Source organism: Meles meles, chromosome 18 (assembly GCF_922984935.1).
Source record: "Meles meles chromosome 18, mMelMel3.1 paternal haplotype, whole genome shotgun sequence".
Classification (NCBI taxonomy): Eukaryota; Metazoa; Chordata; class Mammalia; order Carnivora; family Mustelidae; genus Meles; species Meles meles.
In genome coordinates, this window is record NC_060083.1 from 19,522,429 (window position 1) to 19,548,992 (window position 26,564).

The 26,564-nt window shown below is 45.6% G+C and overlaps 1 protein-coding gene across 1 annotated transcript in view; it reads left to right on the forward strand.

Annotated features, from left to right (window-relative positions):
- Window positions 1-6,110: 6,110 nt before the first annotated feature.
- MYO1D (myosin ID) overlaps window positions 6,111-26,564 on the forward strand; it is a 339,305-nt gene continuing 318,851 nt past the window's right edge. The window contains exon 1 of the mRNA XM_045986348.1: window positions 6,111-6,233. Within this exon, the coding sequence (XP_045842304.1) occupies window positions 6,139-6,233 (95 nt within the window). The 5' untranslated portion in view covers window positions 6,111-6,138. The remainder of the gene's footprint in view (window positions 6,234-26,564) is intronic.

The window sequence follows — 26,564 nt, forward strand, 5'->3', positions numbered from 1 at the left end:
ACACCTACACACATCATTTACTAATAAATAAACTCGCTAATTAATTCACCTACTCGATTCAAGAAATACCTAAGGGGCGGCAGGCATGGCTTGAGGGCTGGAGATAAAAGGATGAGGAAGGCATGGCCTTCATCTGGGAGATGTTAGGGACAGGCCTAGACAGCCAACTCCAACTCAGTCTGATAAGCACTTCTGTAATTAGCAAAGAAGATACATTGCAGGGAAATGTTTATAGTCGGGAACTATGCTGTCACAGGCAGGAAAAGTTCTGGAGGCTATCCCAGGCTATGTCCTCCCTTACTATGACACTATCTTTCCTGTGGCCATAAATACGTGGGTCCTCTGCCCACACTGGGCAGTGTGCTGTTGGAGCAGGCCCTGTCTAGTGACTCACAGGATGGCCACGATGACGGTTTTCTTAAATTCTTCCCCATTCCCCAATGATTAGAACCTGTGGTATGACCCTTCCGTTAGCTGAGGGCTTCTTAATTTGGGATCCACAGACAGGTTATTTTGGGCAGAGGGCAGAGGGGTAGAGGGGGCTGTGTGTGAACGGTTCTGTGGATGTGCTTAATACATTTGTCTTGGGAAGGGAAGTCCACATGTTTTCATCAAAGGACAATGAGACCTAAAACTAGGAACCAATGTCCTGTTATTGCCCACCTGCTACCTTAAGACTCAGGCAGTGGCAGTCCCTTTCCTTCTCTTCTCCTCCATCTCCTCCCTCTCTTCAGCTGATATATCCCAACTTCCTCTCTGCTTAGGCTGATTATGTTAAAAGGGGCTCTGTCTGCAGTATCAATCATTCCAAAGAGCTAAAGGAAGATCCTTGTCCCCAACTCAGCACTGTCACAGGTAAGCACAGCTGGGCCACAGGGACAGCAGGGGAAGAAACCCCTAGAACCCAGAACCAGGTTTTTATCAATTGTCTGGCTGATCCTTTGTCTTTAATAGCTAGCTGTAGGTGAGAGGATGAAGCTTTTACATCATTTTCTGGGCCTTCAGGGCAGTGTATGGCAGTGAACTTGGCTATGAAGTTTCCCTTTCCTTTGCCCTATGAGATGTCTACAGAATGAAAAGCAGGGGTGGGGGGAGGCGAGAAGGGCCACCGGTGGGCAAGTCATCAGTGACACCAGGAAGGCAACTCTTGGGTCTGCTTTTACTTTAAAGCACTTAAGCTTCAGAAACCACAGAGAGAATATATATATGTGTATATGTATATACATATATATATATTGCCTTTGATGTACTATTCATAGTTCAAATCCAATCTTTGGCATGAAAGAGGAGGAAGCATGTTTTGGATAATATCCAAGGAAGAGAATTCCACTTCATTTATATATGAAGTGAGCACATTAGAAAGTTATTTTGCAACGTAAATTTGCCTTTCTACTTCTGCCCTGGAATAATTTGGGCTTATAAAATAAATGTACAAAATACCCTTTGAGTATACTGTATTTTCCCTGATCTTCTTGCTTCTGTTTTGCAGGACTCATGCTGAAGTGAGCTGTCTTCCTGGTTGCTGGGCACCTGGTAAAGATAGGGAGGGTAGGGCAGCCCAGAAGCATTCTGGGAGAGGAGAATCGGGAGCAAATATTTGCTTTGGAATATTCAGAGTTGATTTTCACAGATAACCCAGAGCAGATTCCCTGTAGCAGCTGTCAACCACAGAGAGGTTTTTGGAACAAGAGCTTTTGTTTATGTGAACATATAGTGCTCAGGCCTGGCCCAGGAGAGAAGTGAACACAGCCCCGAGACCTGTTTCTAGGGGCAGGAGATGAGAGTAAGATAAACACCACACAAAGACTGACATTAATGAAAGGGGGTGGATTTACAACCTCACATTGCACAACTCAGGTTCATAGACCGTTCCATATTTATCTATTCAGCACGTGTTTATTAGAAGCTTTACATGTGAGGCAGCATGCTATTGGGTGCTAGACTTACCCCCAAGAATAGAACAGACACAGCCTCCAGCCCTCATGCCTTCTCTCTCATGAGTCGAGGACAACAGGCTCAAGCGCATTCAGTGTGCAACAGGAAGGACACTTCCAGGGTGCTGTTGGAGGCACGGAGGAGGGACAGCCAATCCTGACTTAAGAAATCATGGAAGCCTTCTCAGAGGAAGTGATGAGCTACTGGAAGACCAGAAGTGAGCTAGGCCACAGGGGTGAGGAGTGGGACAGCAGAGAAGGGAATTTCAGGCAGAGAACAGATTGTGCCCTCCCTGGGGCATATTTATATGACAACTAAGGTAACAATAAATTATTTAAATTATGAAAACATATTTAAAAGATTGATTATTTAAATGAGTTTTTGTTCATAGAATTGTTTGCTCAGTGTTTATAACCTCTTAGGGTATCTATGGCAAGGAGAGTACAGATACTCTGTACCAGGGTTTTCAATGTGCATGCTGATGTTTCAGTTCTGGAATATCTGCAAACGTCTGATGTGACTTTCATTTCTAAGTATTATTTGATTCCTTGAAAAAAACATTTTGATGTTAGATCAGTTTTTTAAATTTTTGTGTTTTTTTTTAAGATTTTCTTTATTTATTTGACAGAGAGAGAGAGACAGGGAGAGAAGGAACACAAGCAGAGGGAGTGGGAGAGAGAGAAGCAGGCTTTCCACGGAGCAGGGAGCCCAATGTGGGGCCATCCCAGGACCCCAGGATCATGACCTGAGCTGAATGAAGACAGAGGCTTAACGACTGAGCCACCCAGGTGTTCCTATGTTAGAACAGTTTTAGACTGGTACTTGATTTTTAACTTTACATTTTGAAATCATTTCAAACTTACAGAAAAGTTGCAAGAACGGTGCAAAAAAGCTCCCATATATTCTTTACAGTCACCAATCATATCTTCCTACATGTGTTTTATTCACTTGTATGTCTCTACATATACATATGCAGGTCTACATGTATTATTATTCTTTGCCGGTTTGAGACATTATACTCTTTATCCCTACATACCTGAGAATCTATCTCCTGCAAATAAAGACATTCTCTTACAGAACCTCAGGACAATGATTGAATTCAGGAAAACTAATAGTGAAGCTATGTTACTATTTAATTGACAGTCTGCGTTCAGGTTTTACCGATTGTCCCAATAACGTCCTTTACATTTTTCCTTAACTAAAAATTTTATTTTATTTAAATTCAATTTAGTTAACCTAGAGTGTATTATTTGTTTCAGGGGTAGAATTTAGTGATTCATCAATTGCACAGAACACCCAGTGCTCATTCCGTTCCATGTCCTCCTTAATGCCTGTTACCCAGTTACCCCTCCTTCTAACTCCCTTCCAGCAACCCTCAGTTTGTTTCCTAGAGTTAAAAATCCTCTACATGTTTCTGGTTAAAGATCCAGTCCAGGTCACATACGGCCTTTAGCTGTGGTCTCTTTAGGCCCCTCGAGCCTGGACCAGCCCCTGGGCCTTCCTTTGTCTCTCAAGTCATAGATATTTTTCAAGAGTATGGATCAGTTTTTTTGTAGACTGTTCCTTAGTGTGAATTAATGTGATGTTTCTTCACGATCAGATTCAGTGGATGCATTTTTAAGCAGGTAAATGATGTTATGTCTTTCTAAGGAGATCATTATGTCACTCATCATATCACTCATGATCTCAGTGTGGCTCATTATTGGTGATTTTAACTTTTATTTTGGTTTTTAGTATATTTTAAACTGTAACACAAGCATACACATCCAAATGTGTTTATATCTAAATGTTATCACGAAGGAGAATAATAGTGAGCTATCCTGCTCTGTATGACCTTGTTTGAATGCAGATTGTAGTGTTTTGTTTCTCCTGTCATCTCTGCATATATCAGAACTTCTTGTAAATGTGTCATTGATTGATAAGATTATAGTTGCGCTCTAGCCTTTAAAAAGGCTCTACAAGTAACACATTAAACTCTACAACTAACATATAAGTAAACTCTACAAGTAACACATTACTACATAGTCATGTAAATCAGAATTTTCTTGATACTGTACAACCAAATCAGTGTTCAAAAGTAAATTGGAATCCCGAAGCTGATTTAAGGGGATGGTGATCCCCAACCGACAGATAGGGATTCTTCAAAAGAGCCTCATTGGTCTCATCCTGGATTTTATATTTATTTGGGCTTATAAATTTATAAAATGCGCTTTGCAGATGTTGTGTATATGTATACATCAGGTTCCTATACAAGATATTGATAAAAAACAAGAGTTCCTTTGCTTTGGCCATTTGAAAAATCCCAGCTACATCCCATTGTAGATCCTACCCACTGTCGAATGACTTTTGCTCTAACAAGCCCAGGGCTCAGAGAATACACATGCATCCATTTCCAATGGGTCATTGAGTGGAGTCCCTGGTCGCTCCAATTTGCACAAAATTTATGATTTCTTCCTTTTATTTTTGAAATTCAGTTCTACTTACTTTACAACACGCCAAAACAAACATTTCAGGAATGTACCATATTATGCAATTCCTGACCGGCCTCCATAATGACCCAAGCAAAAGACAGTCCTACCTTGGAAAGTGCTAGCCTAGGGGTCTTATTCCAAAATGAGGACACTGAGATCCAGAGAGGTGTCTTCTGAAGAAGAAGGCTGCTAATGGTAGACTGCAACCAGGCTCTTCCTGTGACGGGGTTGGGGATGGCTTTCTTATGGCAGAGGTGTTCCCTCCAGAGGTGATCAAGCTTCCCTCCCCTCTCTCTTGGCTCGTGTGGGTTGTTGGCAGCTGAAGCAACCCTCGAGCAGGGTCCTTCCGCCGGGTTTACTCATCTCAAATTCAGCCAGAGAGTTGGAGCCCAGCCAGGTCCTTGGGAGCCTCTAGATTTCCTAGAAGATGGTCTTAATGGAAACACACAGCCGAAGCGGTGCAGCTGCCTTAGAAAGTCATTTATAATATATTTTCATCGGGAAAAATGTAGTCGAAGTTCAAAAAGACTTTTCCAAGCTCAACCAGCGCATCTGTCAGTTGGAGACCACTTAGAACTCATTCCTCTCCACTGAACCAGAGCAGATTTCGTATCTACACGTGCAAGGCAGCATGATAGTTACTTGGTGAGTGCCAACGGGGATATGAAGCAATTTAGGCCATGGCCCCACGCTCAAGAAGTCTACAATAACCCTAGGGAGGTGGAACATACATCTATTAAAAACTTCTTAGTAACATAAGGCCGCGTGCTCAGATGAGCGCAACAGAAAGGTGGACCACGGAGCACTGAGGAAGGAAAGCATTCTGCCATGCGGCTTCTAAGTCGAGTGACCTAGATGAAACTGCAGCTTCCCCACTTCCCAGCGGTGTGGCGAGTTACTTGAATTCCCTAAGGCGCTTAGAAAAGCTCTGGGCATTTTAAGTGTCCCCCAAGTGTTGGCTATTATTACTCTCAGTCTGTGAACGAACCGTCATTTTGAGGATGGAAAGGACGTGAGCAGAGGAACAGGAGGGCTTCGCGGCAAGGTGGTAGAATCCTAAGGAATTGTCCCCGCAAAAAGCTCCGCGAGCTACTTCTGTAACTCAGCTTGCAGCCATCAAACACCGCGGAGCAGGCAATTCAGGAAACCTGATTCCACCCCACTCTCCTACGTCCGCGCTCCTCCGCGTCGCCTCCCTGAGATCCCAGCGCCCGTCCCCAGGGGGCGCTGCGCCCCGCCGACCTAGCTGGGGCCGGCGCGCGCCACCGCCCCGCGCGTGCGCGCCGCCCAGGTGAGGAGGCGGCTGCCTGCGCCGCAGCGGCGGCTCAGTAGGCGGGGCGGGGAGGGGCGGGGGCGGGGCGGGGGCGGGGCGGGGCCGGGGCGGGGCCGGGGCGGGGCCGGGGCCAGAGCAAGGCCAGAGGCGGGACCAGCCGCCGCCGTCTCCGTCTCAGAATCCCGACCCCCACTGCTCCCGGCAGCTGCGGCGGGAGAAGCGGAAACTGCTGGGTGCGCCGCGCCGGCCGAGAGCGCGCCGGGGAGCAGCGGGGCGGCCTCCGTCCGGCCCAGACCCGCCGACCGGCGCTCGGCACCGCCTCCCCCGCGGCCCCGCGCCCCGCGCCGCGGCCCCATCCCGGCCCCTCCCGAGCTCGCCGCGCGCCCCCCGCCGGCCCCTGCGGCCCGATCGCGCCCACCTGAGCCCGTCTGCGCCCACCTGAGCCCGTACGCTGGCGCCATGGCGGAGCAGGAGAGCCTGGAGTTCGGCAAGGCGGACTTCGTTCTGATGGACACCGTCTCCATGCCCGAGTTCATGGCCAACCTCCGGCTCAGGTGAGGGCGGAGCGGCCGTGCTTCGCGGCGGGAGCCTGCGCTTTCCCGAGAAGGGGCGCCCTTGCGGTGCAGCGGGATTGGAGGTGTCAGGGGCCAAACTGGAGGGATGGGGTGCGTCGGGATGGGGGTGTCCGGTGGCCCGCCGAGCTCTGTGGTTGCGCCTTCCCCAAGGAGGACGCCCGGGGGTGCGGCTGTCTAGGGGGGTGAGGGGCGTGCCGAGCCCCAGGGCTGCGCCCTCGGGAGACGGGTGGCCTGGGTGCAGTCCGGACTCGGGGGGGAGGGTGTAGGGGTGCGAGGGGTGTGCGGGCTGGAGGCAGCGCTTGGGGCAGGGCCGACTAGCTCGCTGCCCCAGGTAAGTGATGTGGGCGGGCCGGGTGACCTCATGGAAACAAAAGTAAAGGAAAACGCTAACTTTAGGGAGAGTTGTGGCGGCCACGAAAGCCCTGGGAAGACGGGAGGATTGTTTTGTAGAGAGATTCGGGTCTCATCCCGGTTTCACACTTGGTTTTCTTTTTCTCCTCTTTTTTTTTTTTTTTTTTTTCCTGGCGTAGATCCATCATGTCACTCAGGATGCTATGCAGTAGTGGTCCCTGAGCTGTCTGTTCCGGGACACTGGCTGTTTTTTAGTTAACTCTCTAAACGTAATTAGACACGTTTCCAGACATCGAAGAGACTGCTCTGCTTGCCAGTGCCAAGATAAACTGTCTGAATTTGACAAGGCATTCATGCTTTCAGTTTTTTTCAAGGAGTTATGGATGGAGTCCTTGTGTTCCTGACATCCTTGAAAATGTAGTCACAACTCAACGCCCTGAAATGGGCTTCCAAGGCGAATTTATTTTAGAACCTCTACTACATGTGATTATTTCTCTCCTGATAGAGTAATATGTAAACAGAACTTTAAAGTAGTTTTGACTTTTGTTGTTGTTGTTGTTGTTGTTAAACATTACAGTAAATGGAGCTTCAACATAACTGACTTTGGAGGGCAGGGGTGGGCGGTGGTTCCTGGAAGTTCTACCCCTATTTCTTACAAGGTTTATAACTAAATCTCACTCCATAAGTTTATAAAGTGAAGATCATGATTTAGGTTTGAAAGCTTAACTAACCCCACTTCTCAGTAGTAATTACCCCTGTTCATTTTAACTTAAGAATTTAAAGAAAGCTTTTAATTTGGGGGATTGCAAACCCCGTACGGTCGTCTTCTGCTCTTCTCCAGGCTTTGCTATGTCCCAGAGTGTGGAGCAGGGGCATAGGTCTGAGTTCTACACCTAACTATTACAAGCTGACCTCAAGCCAGTCTCTGTGTCTCGGTTTCTTAATTTGTAAAATAGTGAGGATCATCAAGATTTTTCAGCACTTATTTTTTCTGCTTTTACGTATTACTGGTTCCAAACTCTCTAGGCGTGACATCTGAATCTTAAACGTTATTAAAGTGAGCCTAACTTAACCTTGCAGTTTCTACATTGTGCAAGGTATTTCAGGAGGTAAGGTGGGAGGATCCCAAGAACTGTAAGATGTATCCTTATCTCTCAAAGAGGTGACAATACCAATAAAGACCGGGAGAAAGGTGGAAATTCCTCTTGATTTAAATAATAAATCAAGACGACAATAGGAGAGTTAAGCTTTGTGGAGCTTAAGTGATTCTTTGCCAACAAATTGTACACACTAATTGTTCTGAAGCTCAGGAGAGGGAGAGGTGCTTTTGCCTGGTTCAAAAACACAGCACAGAGAAGGAGAGAGGTTCAGATGAGTTGCTAAGGATGGGTAGGGTTTGTCTAGGTGGAGAACATTCCAGGTGGATGCAGTGGCATGAACAGAGGAGTGGAGGCATGAAAGCAGCTGATTCTGTTTGGGTGGTAGTGAACATGCTAAGTTGTCTGGAGAGAAAGGAGTTGGTGTTGGGGACTTGTGGGTAGATTCACCAACTCATTGGCCAATTATAGCCAGTCATGAGCTAATGCCTGGATTTCTAGGGCTGCCTTTACACCCAGTCACCAAGTCAGTCAAGATCCTGGCCGTGCAGACATGCACAGGTATCTGTACGTGTGTCATCTGTGTGTATCCTTCATGACCCTGAGCACTGGCTGCAATTCTCAGTGCACAGCTTTGGTGATTGGTCATGGTTTACTTATAAGCTGGGAGTAGTAGGTTCCCGGTAGCCGTACCCTTGCCCTCCTCTTCCATTGTAAATCCCGATTACCCAGGTGGAAAGCAATCCTCTCTCTCTGATAGTTTGGATTTCCTTTCCCCCTGTTATCCCTGCAGACTGTTCTAGTGTTTAGCTGTATGAGCTTCCGAACTCATGCTGTTGTGACCCTTGAAACATTTGTTTCACTTTGCAAAAGGTGACAAACAGTGCAGGTCCCAGTGCTCTTGATGTTGAAGTGTTTTCATCTCCTGGAACATGGGCGGTTGGGCCATACACAGTGTAATTAATGGTTGTATATGGGCAAAATCTGCGTGTTTGATCTTTCGGTGGATGTGTGTTCATGAGCCCGATCATTCGTGGCTTCCCCAGACTGTGGCTCCTTCTCTCACTTCCGTCAGGAAGGTCCTGCCTTCTGCACCGCACCCCATACCGCACCCCCAACCCCCCCACTGGCTCTTCTGCGCAGCGCTCTTCATTTCTGGTCGGTGACATAAGGTACTGAAGGTGACACTGGTTCCAGGGGTCTGTGTCATCCAAACCTGATTGTAATTTCCTGATAGCCGCCCCCAGCATAACACCGGGCACGTAACACATTCCTTGTGACAACACTTTCTGTACAGCAAGAAGAAAAAGAGGAAAAAAGTTACTTCTTCTAAGCTTTTATGGCATTCATTTAGAATTATCTTTTCACTTTGCTACTATGCTGACCTCCTTTTCCCCTCTTGGAGCTAACAGTTGATTTGTAGACATCTACAATTGATGTAACTTTTCTCGTACTGTTATTATTTTCCAAAATTGGTGTAGGGGTGTGTGTGTGTGTGTGTGTGCTTGTGAGTCTGGATGAGGCCAGATTTAAGGGATGATATGGATTAGTGTGAGTTAGTATATCTGTGAAGGAGTTTCAACTTCTGTTTCTTACCCTGACAGGAAAAACTGCTGGTATTTTGAAGGCTGCTTGCTTTCTCTCCTAGAAGTCCTTTGCCCCGGGGGAGAGCTGTTCTATTTCTTTTTTCCTTTTTGGTGGAGGTGGAAGTGCTGGTGGTTTTGGTGGTGGTGGTGAGCTCCTCGCTGCATTGTCAAGGGTCTGTGCCCAGGAGTAAGATTCCTACACAGGACACCTCCTGCCTTCATGGTCAGGCCTGGCTCCTGCCAACAGCCCCGATGACCACTTGTGCCGCCAGCCACAGCTTGCTCACCGTATTCTGCTTTCTGTACAGCCACTTCCTTTGGGACCCGGAACCCTTTGCTGGGCCATTCCTGTACTTGAGCTCTGCCGGCATTAGCAGCAACTTTGCACCCTCTCTCACACTGAGAATCCTGGGAGAGTAAGCTACATGGGACAACTGGTCCTCCCCATGCCGCCTCAGGCCCCGCTTAGTCCTGTGTGCAAAAAGGAGAAAGCAGGCTGCTGCTCAGGGCTGGGCCCGGGCCGAGGACCGCATCCCAGACAGATGTGCTTTTCACTTCCCAGGGCGGTGAAATACCCCGCAGGCTTCCAGGGTCCAGTTTCCTAATTTTGTTGGTGATGGCTCCCGTTCTGAGAATAAGGCGTCTGCTCAGCCTCGTATCTTGGCTCCTTGGAAATCTAACTTTTCCTCCCCTCTTTCCTTACTGGTTTTTTTTCTTCCATAAAAAGCAGTCATTTGAAACACTGTTTGCCAAAGTTACGGGCAACTTCCTACTTTATTTATTTATTTATTTATTTATTTATTTATTTATTTATTTGACAGATAGAGATCACAGGTAGGGAGAGAGGCAGGCAGAGAGAGAGAGAGAGGAGGAAGCAGGCTCCCTGCCAAGCAGAGAGCCCGATGCGGGGCTCGATCCCAGGACACTGGGATCATGACCTGAGCTGAAGGCAGAGGCTTTAACCCACTGAGCCACCCAGGCGCACCACAACTTCCTACTTTTAACTGAACACAGTGTGTCTGTTACACCTTTGCTTAGACCAGGGCTTCTCAACTGAGTGCTTTTTACACTTGGCCTTGGATAGTTCTTTATTTTGGGGGGCTGTCCTGTGCATAGGATGTTTACCAGCATCCCTGGTCTCTACCCACCTGATGCCAATAGTACCACTTGCCTCCCGTTTATGACAGCTGAAAATGTTTCCAGATATTGCCAGATGTCCCCTGTGGAGGGGGGCAAATTGTCCCCAGCTGAGGCCAGTGGGCCTCAGTTGTTCTTGCTCCCAGGAATGTCTTCCTCCTTCCCTGCTCACGTACTCTGCCTGTCACTCTTACTCATCTTTTGAGATGAGTCCTTCGAAGCCTTTCCCAGTCCTCCAAGTCAGGGTTCATTCTACTCTACCGGGGACACCTGGACACTTGGTCCCAACTGTTGGAGAGGATGTATCAGGTTATGTCGATGTGACCTGCATGGGAAGGCATGCCTGCCTTCCCACCCAGCAGTGAGCTCCTTAAAGACAGAGTGTCATCCGGTGGGTCCAGCTCAGGCTCTGTGAGCCTGAAAACTCATTACTGTTTGGAGGGGGGCAGGTTTAAGAAAAAGAGTATAAACTGTGAATGCCAAATTAGATACAGGGCTTTGGGAGGGGACAGTGCAAGTGGGTGGCAGTGAAGTAAACCCATCTCAGGTCCCCTTGTGTTTCCTGCCATGCTGGGCACCTATGTGTTCAATACATTTTTAAACATGTTCATTAAGCAGTCAAATATTGGTTGATTGTTCTTCAACCAGTGGAATTCTTAAAAAAGCATATAGTCTTCTCAAAATATTGTAGTTATTTTTTTTTAAGTTTTATTTATTCATTTGCAGAGAGAGAGCAAGAGAGCACAAGCAAGGGGAGCAGCAGGGAAAGGGAGAAGCAGTCTCCCCGTTGAGTAGGGAGCCCAAAGTGGGACTCAATCCCAGGACCCTGGGATCCTGGAATCCCAAACTGAGCTGAGGGCAGCCATTTAACTGAGCCATCCAGGTTCCCCGTAGTTATTATTTTTTTTTTAAAGATTTTATTTTTTTTATATTTATTTATTTGACAGACAAAGATCACAAGTAGGCAGAGAGGCAGGCAGAGAGAGAGAGAGAGGAGGAAGCAGGCTCCCTGCCGAGCAGAGAGCCCAATGCGGGACTCGATCCCAGGACCCTGAGATCATGACCTGAGCCGAAGGCAGAGGCTTAAACCACTGAGCCACCCAGGCGCCCCCCCGTAGTTATTTTAATACAGCTTACTTGTTGGGGGGTGGATGAATTATGGAATTATGTACGCACGTGCTTACACACACGCACACACTCGCCCACACCACGCCACCTCTGTGCTTTTTCTCTGTGACTGCTCGGTCATTTGGAAAATTTGGTGAGACAAAGGGTCCCTCTTTCCTGCCGGGGGGCAAAACCTTTGGTACTCTAGGTGGTCTTAGAGCAAGGGTAACTCTGCAGTTGGTTCAGAGTTCTAGTTAGAAGGAGCTGCGGTTAGGTTTGTAGGCGAGGTGAATGGCCCACTAAATCTTTCTGGCTTCCATGTGAAATTCTTTGGCAACCACTTTTAGAGGCGCTCAGAAAAGGACAGCTTGCTCCGTGCCTGTTTTGCACGTTGGCTTCGTATTGGGACAGAAATGAGAACTTGGGTTTTGGAGCTGCCATTTGGAGTGAATCACCCTGCCGTCTTGCTTCCTTTCCTTCTCTGTGACAGATTTCCAAGACTATTTTTATTCAGGGTCATTTGTTGACCCTGGAGACTTCTGCTGAATTTAGCTCCCAAGTAGAGCCAGATGTGGGTGGAATCGGGCCCTCAGAAAGCTGCTACTGGTGCGATTCATTGCATTTTCTGAAGGGCTCTCCTTCTACAGAAAGAGATAAACTTTGACTTTCCTGCTTAATGTGGGGACAGAAGATGGCGAATCTGGTGTAGTTGGAAATCTGTTTAGCGGTCCACCTGTAAGTTGTTGGCATGGGGAGATCTGTTGGTTGACCTTCCCACCTGCGTCTAAGTCAGCTCAGTGAAAAGAATCCTATCCCAAAGACTGGTTCCGTTTTATACGATTCTCTGTCATCTATTGCTGGGTGGCCGTTGAGACTGGGTTGAGCCATTGCCCAGCCATTGGCTGGGTCCATCTGGTGGGGAAATTTGCTGTCAACCATGGCTCCAGCCTTACTGGGTGGATTACCTGTTGATGAACCTCAGTGACATGGCTTATAAGAATGTCAGCTGTGTTCATACATAGGTTCAGAAGGTCACAGCCTCTTTTTATCTATTAAATTCCTTGGTCAAGATGATGGGAAGCAGGCTCCTTTCAGTTCATCTGCTATGTAATTTCTGGTTAAATCTCTTAATAGAACAGTGTTACCCAAATTTTAGTTTTGGGCATTTATGGGAAGAAGAACTGGGAGAGCATTGCTTGTTCGGGGCACCGGGCGCGGTGGAAAGAGCACATGGGCTTTGAGACCCAACTGACTAAGTTCAAATCCCAGCTTCCCTTTCACTTTTTTTAGCATTATGACTTGGGGTAAGTTAACATCCCTAAATTTCAGTTTCCTTACATGTAAAATGACTGCTTTTTAGGGTTATTAGGATGAAATCACATGATGTGTAAAAAGTGCCTGGTCAGTGCTTGGTACACAATTCCCTCTCTACTACAGTTAACTGTCTTCCTGAATCCTTCCCCCATGACCTCGTCTCCCTGCCCTGACCTCATAATGATCCACAGCTTGCTATTTTCACCTCTTCCTTCCTCACTAAGACAGATCCATTTGTTTTGGTTATATTTGCGGGACAAAATATTCCAGATGAGCTTGGAGTTACCTCTTGGAGAGGCAAGAGCACTGGAGATGAACAGATCTGGACCTTAGTCCTGTCTCTGTCCACTTACTACCATCCACGTGGTCTTAGACAAGTTACTTAGCCTCCCTGAGCCTCGGTTTCTTCATCTGCACAGATGATGTTATTGGGAAGCTTGGATTATAGCCCCTGTAAAGCACGAAGATGGTACCCAACTCCAGTCTCTGGGAAGTAGATCCTCAGTAGGGGGTCCCCTGTCTCTCTCCCCTCGGTCCCCTCTCAATCCGGGCTGGTGGACCAAGTGCTCTTGCTATCCCCAGTTCCCTCCGTCACCGTCACTCTAAACGTACCCATGATCCTGCTCCCTCCAGGTGTACACTGTTGGGTTTCTGAAAGTCATAACCTTTTGGAAAAGGGAAATCAGTTCTAAGTATTCCAGAATATGTTATTCTTCGTGTCTACTGTTCTGTGCTTCCACAAAAGTTGGTGACATTGGTGCCCGAAATCCGCAGGTACCATAGCTGGGGGATGAACTTTAAGTAGAGTCTTTAAAAAAAAAAATCTGTAACTCATTTCCTTAATCAATTATAGAGTCTGTGTGTGTGTATGTATATATTTTAAGTTTTTATTTTAATTTCAGCTGGTTAACATACAGTGTGATAATTAGTTGCAGGTGTACAGTACAGGGATTCAACAGTTCCGTACCAGCCCCCGGTGCTCATGACAAGTGCCCTCCTTCATCCCCATCACCTATTTCCCTCGTCTCCCCAGCCCCCTCCCCTCTGGTAACCATCAGTTCCCCGTAATTAAGAGTCTTTTTTTTTTTTTTAATTTTTCTCTCTTGTTTTTTCCCCTTTGTTTTGTTTCTTTCTTCAGTTCCGCATATGAGTGTGATCATCGGTATTTGCCTTTCTCTGACAGACTTATTTCGCTTAGCATTATAGACCTTATATACTTTTAGTATAACCTCGTGGCTTTAAAGCTCTCAGCTGCTTCAATTCTTTCTGTGTGCTTATCACTAAAGTGGGTACATTGGTGAGGGTTACTTTTTTTTTAAAAATTTTAATTTTTTTAATTAACATATAATGTATTATTAGCCCCAGGGATACGGGTCTGTGAGTCGCCAGGTTTACACAGTTCACAGCACTCACCATAGCACATACCCTCCCCAGTGTCCATAACCCAACCACCCTCTCCATACCCCCTCCCCCCGGCAACCCTCAGTTTGTCTCCCTCCCGATCCCATCTTGTTTCATTTATTCTTCTCTTATTCCCCAAACCACCTATATTGTCTCTGAACTTCGGCGAGGGTTACTTTTTAAAAAGTCACTCTTTGGAGGGTAGCTGAATTGGGAGGAAAAGATACCTTAGTCGTTGCATCAGTGTAAAGTAGAATGTAATTGAGCCAAAAATGGATAGTGCAGACAGTCTGTTGTTTTAAGGGCTTCTTAGAGAGAAGGAATCAATAAACCACGTATTTTAAAAAGGGAATACTGATGGGACGCCTGGGTGGCTCAGTGGGTTAAGCGTCTGCCTTGGGCTCAGGTCATGATCCCAGGGTCCTGGGATCGAGCCCCACCTCTGGGCTCCCTGCTTGGTGGGGAGCCTGGTTCTCCCTCTCCCTTTGCCTGCTGCTTCCCCTGCTTGTGCTCTCTCTCCCTCTCTCTGTCTGACAAATAAATAAATAAAATCTTTAAAAAGAGAATAGTGGTGACAGTATAACTGAGCACTCACGTGTTAAGTGCTAGAGCTTGGAGAGAATTCAGAAAGCGAGAAAATGGGATTGGGAGTAGGGAGGGCACACTCTGTGGAAGGGGTAGAACGTAAGCAGACCCTTGTTGGAGTAGAGGAATGGCATCTGGGAAACAACCCTTTGCACGGGCCTTGCTGCTGATGCCCTCCACTGGGCTGGCCTTCCTTTTTTCTCTCTCACCACCCATGCTCGGCACGAGTGGGCTGGCCCTGCGACTAGCCAGCTTCCATCACTCAGAATATCCCCCCATTGCCTGCACTTTTTTCATTCCCGTCTTATGCTGCCCCCAAATTCTCCCAACTGGAGATTGAGTTAAGCTGATAAGAATTCTCTTACTTTGGTGTCAATTTGCTCAAATCTTTCTCTCTCATGCCTCAAGATCAGTTAGGGGGGACGGAGAATTTAATTTCTGAGAAATAATTTTGCAGCACTTAACTGTTCAGGGATAAGGCAGACCTGGGACAGAGAATGGAGATCAGTGAGGGTGGGGGGAAGGGATGGGCAGGATATAGTATGAACGCAGTTTGTTCTTAGGAGGCAGGCTCTGATGGCGGGGGTGGGTGTCCGAGAGAACCTTTGCTCCGTGAAAAAATTTATCTGTGGCTCATCTTTGGGCCTAGAAGAGGAAATGGATTTTTTTTTTCCCCTTTATCTTGTGTCTAATTACAGAACTTCCAAGACTCAGCCCCCAGACTCCGTGGTGAATACTATGGTCATTCCATCGTGGGTTAAAGAGACATTCGTGAGGTAGCCTGGGAACTAATCACGGCTGTTTTGGTGAAATAGAACAGTCTACTTTTGTGGACAGTAGACCATTTTAAAGTAAAGGGTTCTGATAATTGACTTCAGTTGATGGAGAAGGGATTCAGGAGTATCATCTAGTTCCTCGGTATTCTGCTCACCTTTCAGTCTCATTGTCTAGCCTCACCCCTGGAAATATCCCAATTTATATTCCAAGCACAACTATTCTTGTGGGACTGGTCACTATGACATCTGAACAAGACCTCCTTCATTTCCATTTAGAAGTATACTATACTATACTATACAATACTATACTATAGTATACACTATACTATACGATGTTATACTATAGTATGTATTTCTATACTATTCACAGTATAGAAATGAATTTCACTTTAATGAGATTGACTCTAGTAAAGCTATTTTGCTTTAATAAAATGGTTGTTTACTACTTACTGAACATAGCTTTTTCCGGAAAAGACACAGGCCAATTCATAGTTATAAAAACAAAATTTCTGGAGTAGATGGAAAAATATACTGAGGAACAAACAGAACTTTGCTTCCATTCCTCTCCTCCGTATATCTCCCACAGCCGTATTACTGAGACGTGGTTGGGAGTGAGGTTGGGGGGGAGAACACCACTTATATACACAAGGGTCACATCAGCGCTAGAAGCAAATGAATTAGTCAAAAAATGGCTTCATCTAAAACAATGAAGCAAACACCAAGAGAAACTCAAACAATTTTTTTCCCCCTCCAACCACAAAGTCTGCTTTGAGTCACTTGTACAATAGAGGATCAGCCGTAGCGGGGTCAGGGTGATGGCGAATGGCTCTATCTCACACCACGGCTTTGTGTTCAATATAAAGTCAAGAAAAATTTGATAGTCAATTAAAAGAAAAGTCAAAACTCGATTTTAAAAAAAGCTTACATTTAATTTTGGGTAACCCTAGCGTTGCTCAATGTTTTAGTTTTGGCTTTTATGGACATCTAGGTCATTTTAAATTCATTCTAAGACTAGTCCTCGTTAATGGGGTAGAGTTAGCTTGATTCTGCCATCCTGGCCTATGTTCCTTATAACTGAGATACCCTTATGAAAAAAACAAAAAAGCAAAAAAAATCAGCAAAATAACAGGCCTGTAGAATAGATGTCAGTACGTACAACTACGAGGAGTTTCTCACCGCATTCAACCTGTCCTGTCATATTTGTGCCCGGCTTCTGATCTCTAAGTCCTGAGGGCAAGGACCTTATCCTCGAGGAGATAGTGCTCTATGTCTCCGAAGGCTTACTGCCAGGCATTAAGGACAAAATTTCTCGAACGAATATGAATGCATAATATTTCTGCATGTTTGATTCCTGCCTGAGCTATGTATTTACTGTATTTTTATATAATTATATAATCTGATTTGTTGTTGTTGTTGTGACTTTAGTCTTTGGGTAGATAGGAAAATGAAACTATCATTACTCTTGGGGGGAAAAAAAACCCACTAAAATATATGAGTTTCTGCAAAATGGTTAGACATCTTTTCTTCCAAAAGACTTGGAGACCTCAGACACAGGAAGTCTAACATCATGTAAGAGGAAAACACAATTCATTGGTACTTCAGTCTTGAGCCGTCGCTTACCTTAGCAAATTGACTCCATTTTTTTTTTTTTTACCAGCATCGTGATGCCTTTATATAGCTTTGTAACTCCGCTGAATGTCTCTAAGGGACATGCTTCTATATAGCTGATTCGGTGACTAAGCCCGTTTAGATAGGTGCTGGTTTTCTGTTTTTTTTTTTTTTTTTTTTTTTTTTTAAATCTGCGTTCTGTGGTGTCCCCGGCCATGGAGGTGCCTGAGAAGCAGAGTCTTCCATTCGGTGGGGGATGGAATTGGACTTCAGGCCCCCTGCTTGCATCTGCTTCCGACACAGCAGCTCTGCTTCTCACATGTTGGGGTTCTAAGACATTTTTGTTTGGGAGGATATGCTATCACTTTGGGGGGGGAACCAGTTTTTGAAAACCACTCTTCTGGGTGATTGTTTTCCATATGACTTTTATCCTTGCCAACATACCCAATTAGCAGTATTTCCAACCAGGAGCACCTGGGTGGCTCAGCCAGTTCAGTGTTTGCCTCTTGATCTCAGCTCAGGTCTTGATCTCAGAGTTGTGAGTTCAAGCCCTGCATTAGGTTCTAGGACTTTAAAAAAAGACAGAGAAGAAGGAAGGAAGGAAGAAAGAAATATTTCCAACCAAAGTGATTTAAAAGGTGGTAGCATGGTATAAAATAACGAGCAAAGGAAATAATTCAGTTATCCAGATTTAAACATGGCTGTATTATATACTATATAACTTCTGCCTCCATTTACATCTGTTCTCTGGGCCTCTATAGTCTTAAAATGGGACTAATCTTTGCTACAAGGTCAGTTCATCAAACGAGACAACAGGTGAGTTGTTGTTCGTAACACATTAAGGGTGCCCAAATGGCAGTGCTATCTCATTTTTGCCTCCTTATGTGGAACATAAAGAATGCAGTTTAACTTTTTTCTCCGTGACTCAGATCATCATGATCATAGGTATGAACAGTTGTTTCCATGCCCTTGGGATTTACTGAGATACATGTGATGTTTTGCCTCCACACCAAACTGATCTAAACAGTTTAACTTTTTAGTGCATATGGGTCAGTTTCTACCATTTCTTTCAGTGAATTCTCTCCCTGTGAATTCTCTCTTCCCTCTTGATATCTCATCTTCTCCAGGATGCACTTGTAGAATGGCCTAGAAGGAAAGAGTTCACGTGTTCCAGTGAAGACGAAGGTTTGAATTGGGTGTCCCAGTTGGAGGGCAGGAGTTCAGAGACCTTTGTCTTTTTATTTGCCCTCCTCTGCTCCATGGTGGGGTTTGGTTTTTTTTGTTTTGTTTTTTTTTTTTTTCCATGGCTTTGGTGTGTTTGGCTGGAAAGGCAAGTGGGCCAAGGCTGAGTCCTGAGTAGGTCAAGTGCTACTCTGAGATGTACTGTTGCTGTTGGTATATGAATCACGTATGTGGTTGAACAAACCAGAGTATGATGACGGGATTTTTCCATCCCATGGGAACTTCCTAATTGCTCGTTGATTTGCACTAGGCCCTGGCTGGTGGCAGAGTGTGTTACTGGTTGCATCCCTTCTTAGTTCCTGTTTTATCTGAAACCTTCCCTGAAAAGGAACCTCTTCTTTAACTTCTTGATTTATTCTAGGCTGGCAGGTCCCAAATTTAGCTTGTATAAGAATTACCCAGCTTTTAAAATATACACCTTCTGGAGGTTCTGATGTGTTAAGCCTTTTTACTGCCCAGGTGATTCTCTCGTCCAGCCAGCTTAGGAACCACTCCCCTAGGCTGCTGGTTTTTCACTCCCTAGTTGTGACCTGTTGGAGCCGAATGGGCCACAACCGTAATGGGATCTGACTGGAATAGTGACACATGTATCCAAACAGTGTTCTTCGTTCTGTTCTGATTATTAAATCAATGAATGTTTTGCTAGCCCTACTTTATTCTTCATCTTGACAACACGTTTTCTGTTCTTTTACCCTGTATTATGGTTGCCCATTGTTAGCATAGTATATATTATTTAGTATATTTCTGTATTTAGTATATTTCTGTCCCCAGATTCTCCATACAAAAAAGTATAATCATGCCATCCTTGTTAATGCCTTGGTATATGTTTTCTTATAATATTTTGAACATATATAAATTTTATATATTTTGAAACTTGGACTCCTCGCGCTTATGTGAGATAGAATTCTGTAAACCGCTTTCTCATATACCATAGTATCTTAAGCACTTTTCCATGTTATTAGATTGTCTTTGGAAGTACGATAGCAGCCATGTCTTTGTCATTCTTTTCGGGGCATGCAGGGGGTACCCAGACAGGCATGGTTTCTTCTCCCACAGAGCTGATAAACCAGCAGGGGAGACAAAATTGGCAAACAACAAAAGAATAATAGTAATAAGTGCTGTGAATGCCAAGAGCAGGTTTCCCTCGTCAGAAAAATGGCAGTGGCATATTTCTGGTGTGTGCGTGTGCTACAGACAAGGCATTTTAAGAGGACGATGGCTTTAACCGAGATCAGAAGGATGAGGGCTCTGTTGGGGGATGGTGGGGGGAGCCAGGTGCGGGGATGAGATAGGGCAGTGCAAGTCAGGCAGAATGAGCCATGGGGGAGGGAAGGAGATGTTGACAGACAGACACACTTGGTGTGTTTCAAAAACTGAAGGGCATCCAGGGCTGCTGAAGTCTCCAGAGGGGGACAGGCGATGATGGAACACTGTCAGGGAGCACACTCTGTAAAGGGCCTTGGGAAGTGATGGATTCAGACTTGGGGCACCTCAGGGGCTCAGTTAGTTAAGCGTCTGCCTTCAACTCAGGTCATGATCTCAGGACTCCGTACTCTGTGGGGTGTCTGCTTTTCCTTCTGCCTGCTGCTCCCCCTCAACCCCCCATCAAATAACATATTTAAAAAGAAAAAAAAAAGGACTCAGACTTTGGGCACACTTGGAAACTACTGAAGGGCTTTGCACGTCTTGCAATCACTTCAGGGTGATAGCCTACTGAAGTATCTGGGCTGCTAGGGTTTAGCAGTCTGAATTCCCTGGGTCTGGTGGCTGGCTCTTCTGAATGTTTGTTTTTGTCAAGTTGGGGACTAAAGTGCCTAGTTGGTAATTGCTTTCTGCACTCTCCCTTAAGAGATAGTAAACACAAATAAGTCCCATTTTGTTCTGTAGTCTGACAAAGCTGTTTCTTAGAGTAGGCAGCCCAAGAGTAGAGCTTTGTTTTGTTTTGTTTTTCCCCTTTAGATTTTATTTATTTATTTTAGCGACAGAGAGAGAGCTAGGGGAAGGGCAGAGATAGAGGGAGAAACAGGCTCCCTGCTGAGCGGGACACCTGATGTGGGGCTCCATCCTAGGACTCTGGGATCATGACCTAGACTGAAGGCAGACACTTAACCGACTGAGCCACCCAGGCGCCCCAAGAGCAGAACTTTTGAAATAATCTTGATAATGACTAATAGGCTACAAGTGGTTTTCAGGGACTTTTTTTTTTTTTCTGATTTTATGCTTGAAGCAGGAGAAGAATTCTGAGCCATGAAGTCTCTGAGTCATAGAACTTTAATGCCAAAGGGAAGCCTTGAGGCTATCTCACTGATGTAAAGATACGTGGAGTTAGGAACACAGAAAGTATGTGATTTGTCCAAGAGTCTTCCCTAGTCAAGTGGCACAGTTAATGGTGGAAATCTCCTATCCCAGGGGTGCCTGGGTGGCTCAGTGGGTTAAAGCCTCTGCCTTCAGCTCAGGTCATGATCCCAGGGTCCTGGGATCGAGCCCCACATCGGGCTCTCTGCTCATCGGGGAGACTGCTTACCCTCCTCTCTCTCTGCCTGCCTCTTTGCCTACTTGTGGTCTCTGTCTGTCAAACAAATAAATAAAATCTTTTTAAAAAAAAATCTCCTATCCCAGTCTGTTGTTTATTCTGCTTTCCCTCTCTTCCTAGCTCTCTCGCTTTGGAATCAAGTAGCAGTTCCTTAACTTCTTTTGTGGTGACTCACATAAAACATACTTGCTTGAAATGATCTGAACAGGTTGAAACAATGGACAAGCTAACAATGTAAATAATAAATAAAGCTCTAGTTCCACTGAAGGGCAACAATAGAAATACAAAATAACATTGGTAGAGTGCCAGAGATGAGCGTTTTCTAGTCTTTGCTGTGCATCAACGTTGACCTAGGAGTGTAGACTTGGAAGGTCTCTGGCTCAGTTCCGCCTCCCCAGGAGGGGTGCAGAGCTCCCTCACCACCTGGAATCAGGTAGAATGCTGTTGCCTGTAACTAAAAGAAAGCCTGAACCAACCTGCTTCAACAAAAAGGAAACTTACTCTCTCACACCACCAGAAATGCTAAGAAAGGCTCCGGCACCGCTGGTCTGGTTATTTCAACCCTGCCTTCCCTTTTGTGCTGGTTTTGTGCTCAGGCCGGTGGAAGTCAGTTGCTATAGTTCTGTGCATCCCACTGGAACGTGGTAGCTTCTGGAGGAAGGAGAGAGAACCATCTGTTTGTCAAGTGCTTCTCTCTAAGGAAGCCTCTAGAAGACTTCGGCGCTTTCCTTGGTCAGCCTTTGCTCACATGCAAATTATTAAGCCCAACAGAGATTCAGAGGAATGTGGTTATAGTGATTGATTTAGAATAGTCAAGAGCCTTTTCCTGAGGTCCATGACCATGTGGAAGGAAGTGGCTACCCGAGCAAAATTGGATTCTTTGTTCTTTCAGGAAGGAAGGAATTTTAGGGACAGAATAGGATACTGGATAGGTGACCAAGAGTGCTTCCTATATATTCTTTTACAAGCCGTGTGGACAGAATAGTGTTCACTCAGAACGCTCCATATCATGGGGGCACTTGAAACTCTGTCGGGGAACAACTGAAGGAACCACACATAAGACATGTAAGTCTGGTGTGTTTTCCGGGACCTCCAGGCAGCTCTCCAGTTCTCCACGGACACCAGCGGTGTATCTTACAAATGTAATGGTCTTATCTACATGGAGATAGTGTCAGAGCCTGCAGGTTAAGGGTTCAGTCCCACCAGACTACCCTCCACTGCAGACACCAATCCCAAGACCAGGCTGTCCCCTGTGCTGCTGACCCATTGGCTCTAAATAAGAGGTTCCCGTGACCCCCTCCTCGGGGTTTGATTTGCTAGAGCAGCTCACACAAAGAAACCTTTACTTATGTTTGCCAGTTCAGAATAAAGAGTATGATAAGGAATACAGATGAACAGCTAGATGGAGAGGTACAGAGGCCAGAGTCTGGAAGCATCCCAGGCCGAGGCGCTTCTGTCCCTCCACACTATGAAATATCATAGATTACACTGAAAGAAAATGACTGTGTATGTATCAACCAGAAAGTATGATATATGATATATTTAATGAAATAAGTTGTATAATTCCTGTCCCCCCTTTATTAAAAAAGATTTTATTTATTTATTTGACAGACAGAGATCACAAGTAGGCAGAGAGGCAGGCAGAGAGAGAGAAGGGGAGAAGCAGGCTCCCTGCTGAGCCAGAGAGCCTGATGTGGGGCTCGATCCCAGGACCCTGAGATTATGACCTGAGCCAAAGGCAAAGGCTTAACCCACTGAGCCACCCAGGCATCCCCGCCCCCCCCCTTTTTAAATAAAGAGATGACTGGGATTCCTTCTTGTATTAAAAGGAAGCAAGATGAGCATGGGGCATCTTGCTGTGCCAGAAAGCAAGGAAATCCTCCAAGCTTGATGGAAAATATAAAGAAGATATGGAGACCAGTTTGAAGGAGCTCCCCTTGTCTAAATGTAGGTCAGTTTGAGCATTAGACTGAAATAGGAAACCACAAGCCCATGCTAACATAAACTAATAAATTAATAACTTGAACTTTGATGAGGAATAAGATATTTGCAGAGTATCTCCCTACAGAATGCTCATTAATTAACATCAGAGGAAGAAAAAGAATGTTGTTACAGCGAAGCCTGGCAGACACTGCCTTAATCATGGGAGCAAAAGGAACAGCATCAGTAATGGGACAAATCAGATCACATACCCCCCATCAGTAGATGCCATAAGAACACAGCGTCATTTCTGTCACATTCCTGCTGAAGACGCGTAACCTGGATCGAAGCAGAGTGGACACCTGGCAAATTCAAAATGAAGGGAGGTCTACAAAGAAACTCATCCCCCAAACTGTCAAGTTGGTGAAAACCAGGGACGACCGAGGAAGTAGTCTAGAAAGAAGGAGAGTAAAGAGACGTAACTGAGGGTGAACCATGAGCCTGAACTGGATTCTCCTCTGTGGTGGACAGTATGGACACGTTTGGTGGAGTTTGAGTGGGGTTTGAGAATTCATCGTTAATAAACGTATCACACTCTGTCATACTCGAATTTCCTGATTTTGACGATTGTGCTGCGGCTGTGTAGGAGAATGTCATTGCAGGAAATAATGTGTGAATGGGTGGTAGACCAGCAGGTCAGCGAGCCACTGTCAGGTAGTTCAGGAAGAAAGACGGTACTTGAAAAAAATTTTTTTGGTAAGTTTGAGATTGCTTTAAAGGAAAAAAAAAGTGACTTCTACCTAAACATCAAAGGGGTTCCCAAGGGATGTAGTGAGTCTCTGGTTATGGGGATTTATTGAAATAGAAGTGGGAAGTTCACTCACCAAAGTTGTTGGAAAGGGGTTTCATGTACCTGGAAGTTTGGTTTACATGGCCTCTGAAGCCCTAAATGCTAGGATTCTGGGTGTCTCTCTAGGTATTTTAAAGTAATAGTTGAATTTATTAAATACATTTCTACCTTCAGTTATTACAGATCCAAGGAGATCGCCCTCTCATACCAATCAGTAGATATTATTTAAAACTATTCACTAGAGACTATACACTAAGGACCCTCTGTAACTCCCTACGAGATGTTCATGATGTAATCGGATAAAAGGGACATTGGCATAAAAAAGCATATGACCCCCATAGTGTAGTATAGAATAGAAGCCAGGTCGTAGGTACCAATGTGGTGCAGTTCAGACCAGGGCGATGTTTCTGTGAGCTTTGGGGATTAAGGGAGGCCTCTCTGAAGGTGTGGGATGGGGCTGAGTGTTGGAGCTTGAGTAAGACTGAGGTGTGCATGATGTAAGAATTCAGGGAAGAACATTCCTTGCAGAGGTCCTCTGCGAACAGGCGTGATGTGTTCAGGGACAAGGAGAAGACAAGTCTGACAGGTTTGGAGGGTTCATAGAGGAGAGCTCTGCTTTCATTTCGGTATAGTTAGGGAGATAAGACTAGCTTCCAAAGAAGGGAAAACGGGGAGGAAACATGATTGAGACAGCTCTGAGACACAAGGCACTATGTGTTAGGTGGTTTCTCAATTAAATTCATTCATTCATATCTTTTAATCTATTCGGTTCTATAAGTTGGGTGTTATACTCATTATACAGATGTGAAACATGTTCTCAAAGAGAAAATGATTTTCTCAAAGTCACGTTGCTCATGTAAGAGGCACTTTGAATTTGAAAGTTGGGCATGGGCATGAGAGCAAAGCCCAGCCCCTTTCCCCTAGCCCTGCGGCTGCTTGCATCTGGAAAGGAGCAGGGGCAGTGATAGAGACTGAGGGCACTGGCTGCATATGTTGATGTTGAAAACAGTATTGGGAAAGGAGAATGCCTCTCATGTTGAGATCGAGGTGCCCGTGGGACCCATGTACCATGTGTAGATGATCAAAGATCATAAAGAATGAGTAAAGGGTCAGGGACTGAACCCAGAGGAAATCTGTAAGGACAGTGAGAAGAGGCACCCTGACAGGAACCCGAGATGGAGCATCCAGGGAGGTGGGAAGAAGACAGCAGAGTGTGATTTCGAGAAGTCAAGACAAGAGGGGCGTGGGCAGTGGAGGTGAGCTCTCCAGAGGTCAAGGAAGAGGAGTCCAGTAGCTACCACGGAGTGGTTTCAGTTGAGGGGTAGAGGTAGAAAATAGTTGTAGTAGGTCGAACAGTGAATGTGGAGGGAGTGAAGAAGGAATCAGTGAGCGGTGGTAGAGCTTTTAAGAAGTTTGCTCTGAGGGAAGGAACCTAGAGGCCACAGCTGCAGGAGGTTGTAGATGGGTTTTTGCTTTTCTTTTCCTCCTTCCTTCCTTAAGATTTATTTATTTATTTGAGGGAGTGTGAGTGAGCAGGAGTCACGAGAAGAAGAGAGGGTCCCAACAGACTCTGCACAAAGTGTGGAGCCCCCCATAGGGCTTGATGTCATGATCCTGTGATCATGACCTGAGCGGCGGAAATCAAGGGTCAGATGCTTAACCAACTGAGCCACCCAAGCACTCCTCTTTCTTTGTTTCTTTTTTTTCTTTCTTTTTTTTTTTTTTAAAGATCTGGAGCTTCTGATTATCTTGATTTTTTCTTTTTTTTTTAAAGATTTATTTATTTGACAGATAGAGATTACAAGTAGGCAGAGAGGCAGGCAGAGAGAGAGAGAGGAGGAAGCAGGCTCCCAGCCAAGCAGAGAGCCTGATGCGGGGCTCGATCCCAGGACCCTGGGATCATGACCTGAGCTGAAGGCAGAGGCTTTAACCCGCTGAGCCACCCAGGCGCCCCTCTTTCTTTGTTTCTTAAGTGAGCTCACACCCAACATGGGGCTGGAACTTAAAACCTAGAGATCAAGAATCACAGGCTCCACGGACTGAGCCAGCCAGGGGCCCCTGCTGTTGTATTATCTTTAAGCACGAAGAGTTGAATGTGAATAAATTCTGGTGGGAAGGAGTCAGGAGAGAGAGGGGCTTGAGAGAAGAGAGAGTCTAAATACAAAGACCCCTGAGGGAATGTGAAGATAAGCGTGCTGGAATTGGGAGAAGCAGTGGCGGCTGGGGAGAGGAAGGAGGCACCCCTGTTTAAATTTTCTCTCACTCTCTCCCTGTCATACATCAGAAGCCTCTGTGCCCATGCATGGTGGCCTCTTTGACCAAAGCAGGGCTGCATGGTCCATGCTATTTCCAGAAAAGATCTGTGAATCGCATCCGCATGCCTATTTGAAGTGATGGCAACTCATAGTCTGTTTAAAGCTGCTCAGTGCAGGGGTGCCTGTATAATGCTATTTGTTCTGAGATGTCATCCATAAAAACAGGTGTAAAAGGAGAATGAATATGCCCCGAAGCAGGGAAAGCCAGTCCTGCAGCATGCCCCAGTGTGGGGCAACGAGTGTGAGCCACACTTCTCAGAGCTGATGACATTTTGCCACATGCACTGTTTACTCTGATATGGCCTCCCTTTGTGCTATTTAGTTAGGGTTCTGAAGAATTGTTTTGACCTGTAATCGTCGACAGATTATTTATTTATTTATTTATTTTTGGAGTGGTATGAAGCTGGCAAAAAAAAAACAACAAAAAACAAAACCAGTTCTAGACCTGCAGTGTAGAAATAAGAGGAAGGTGTTTCGTTAGATGCTAA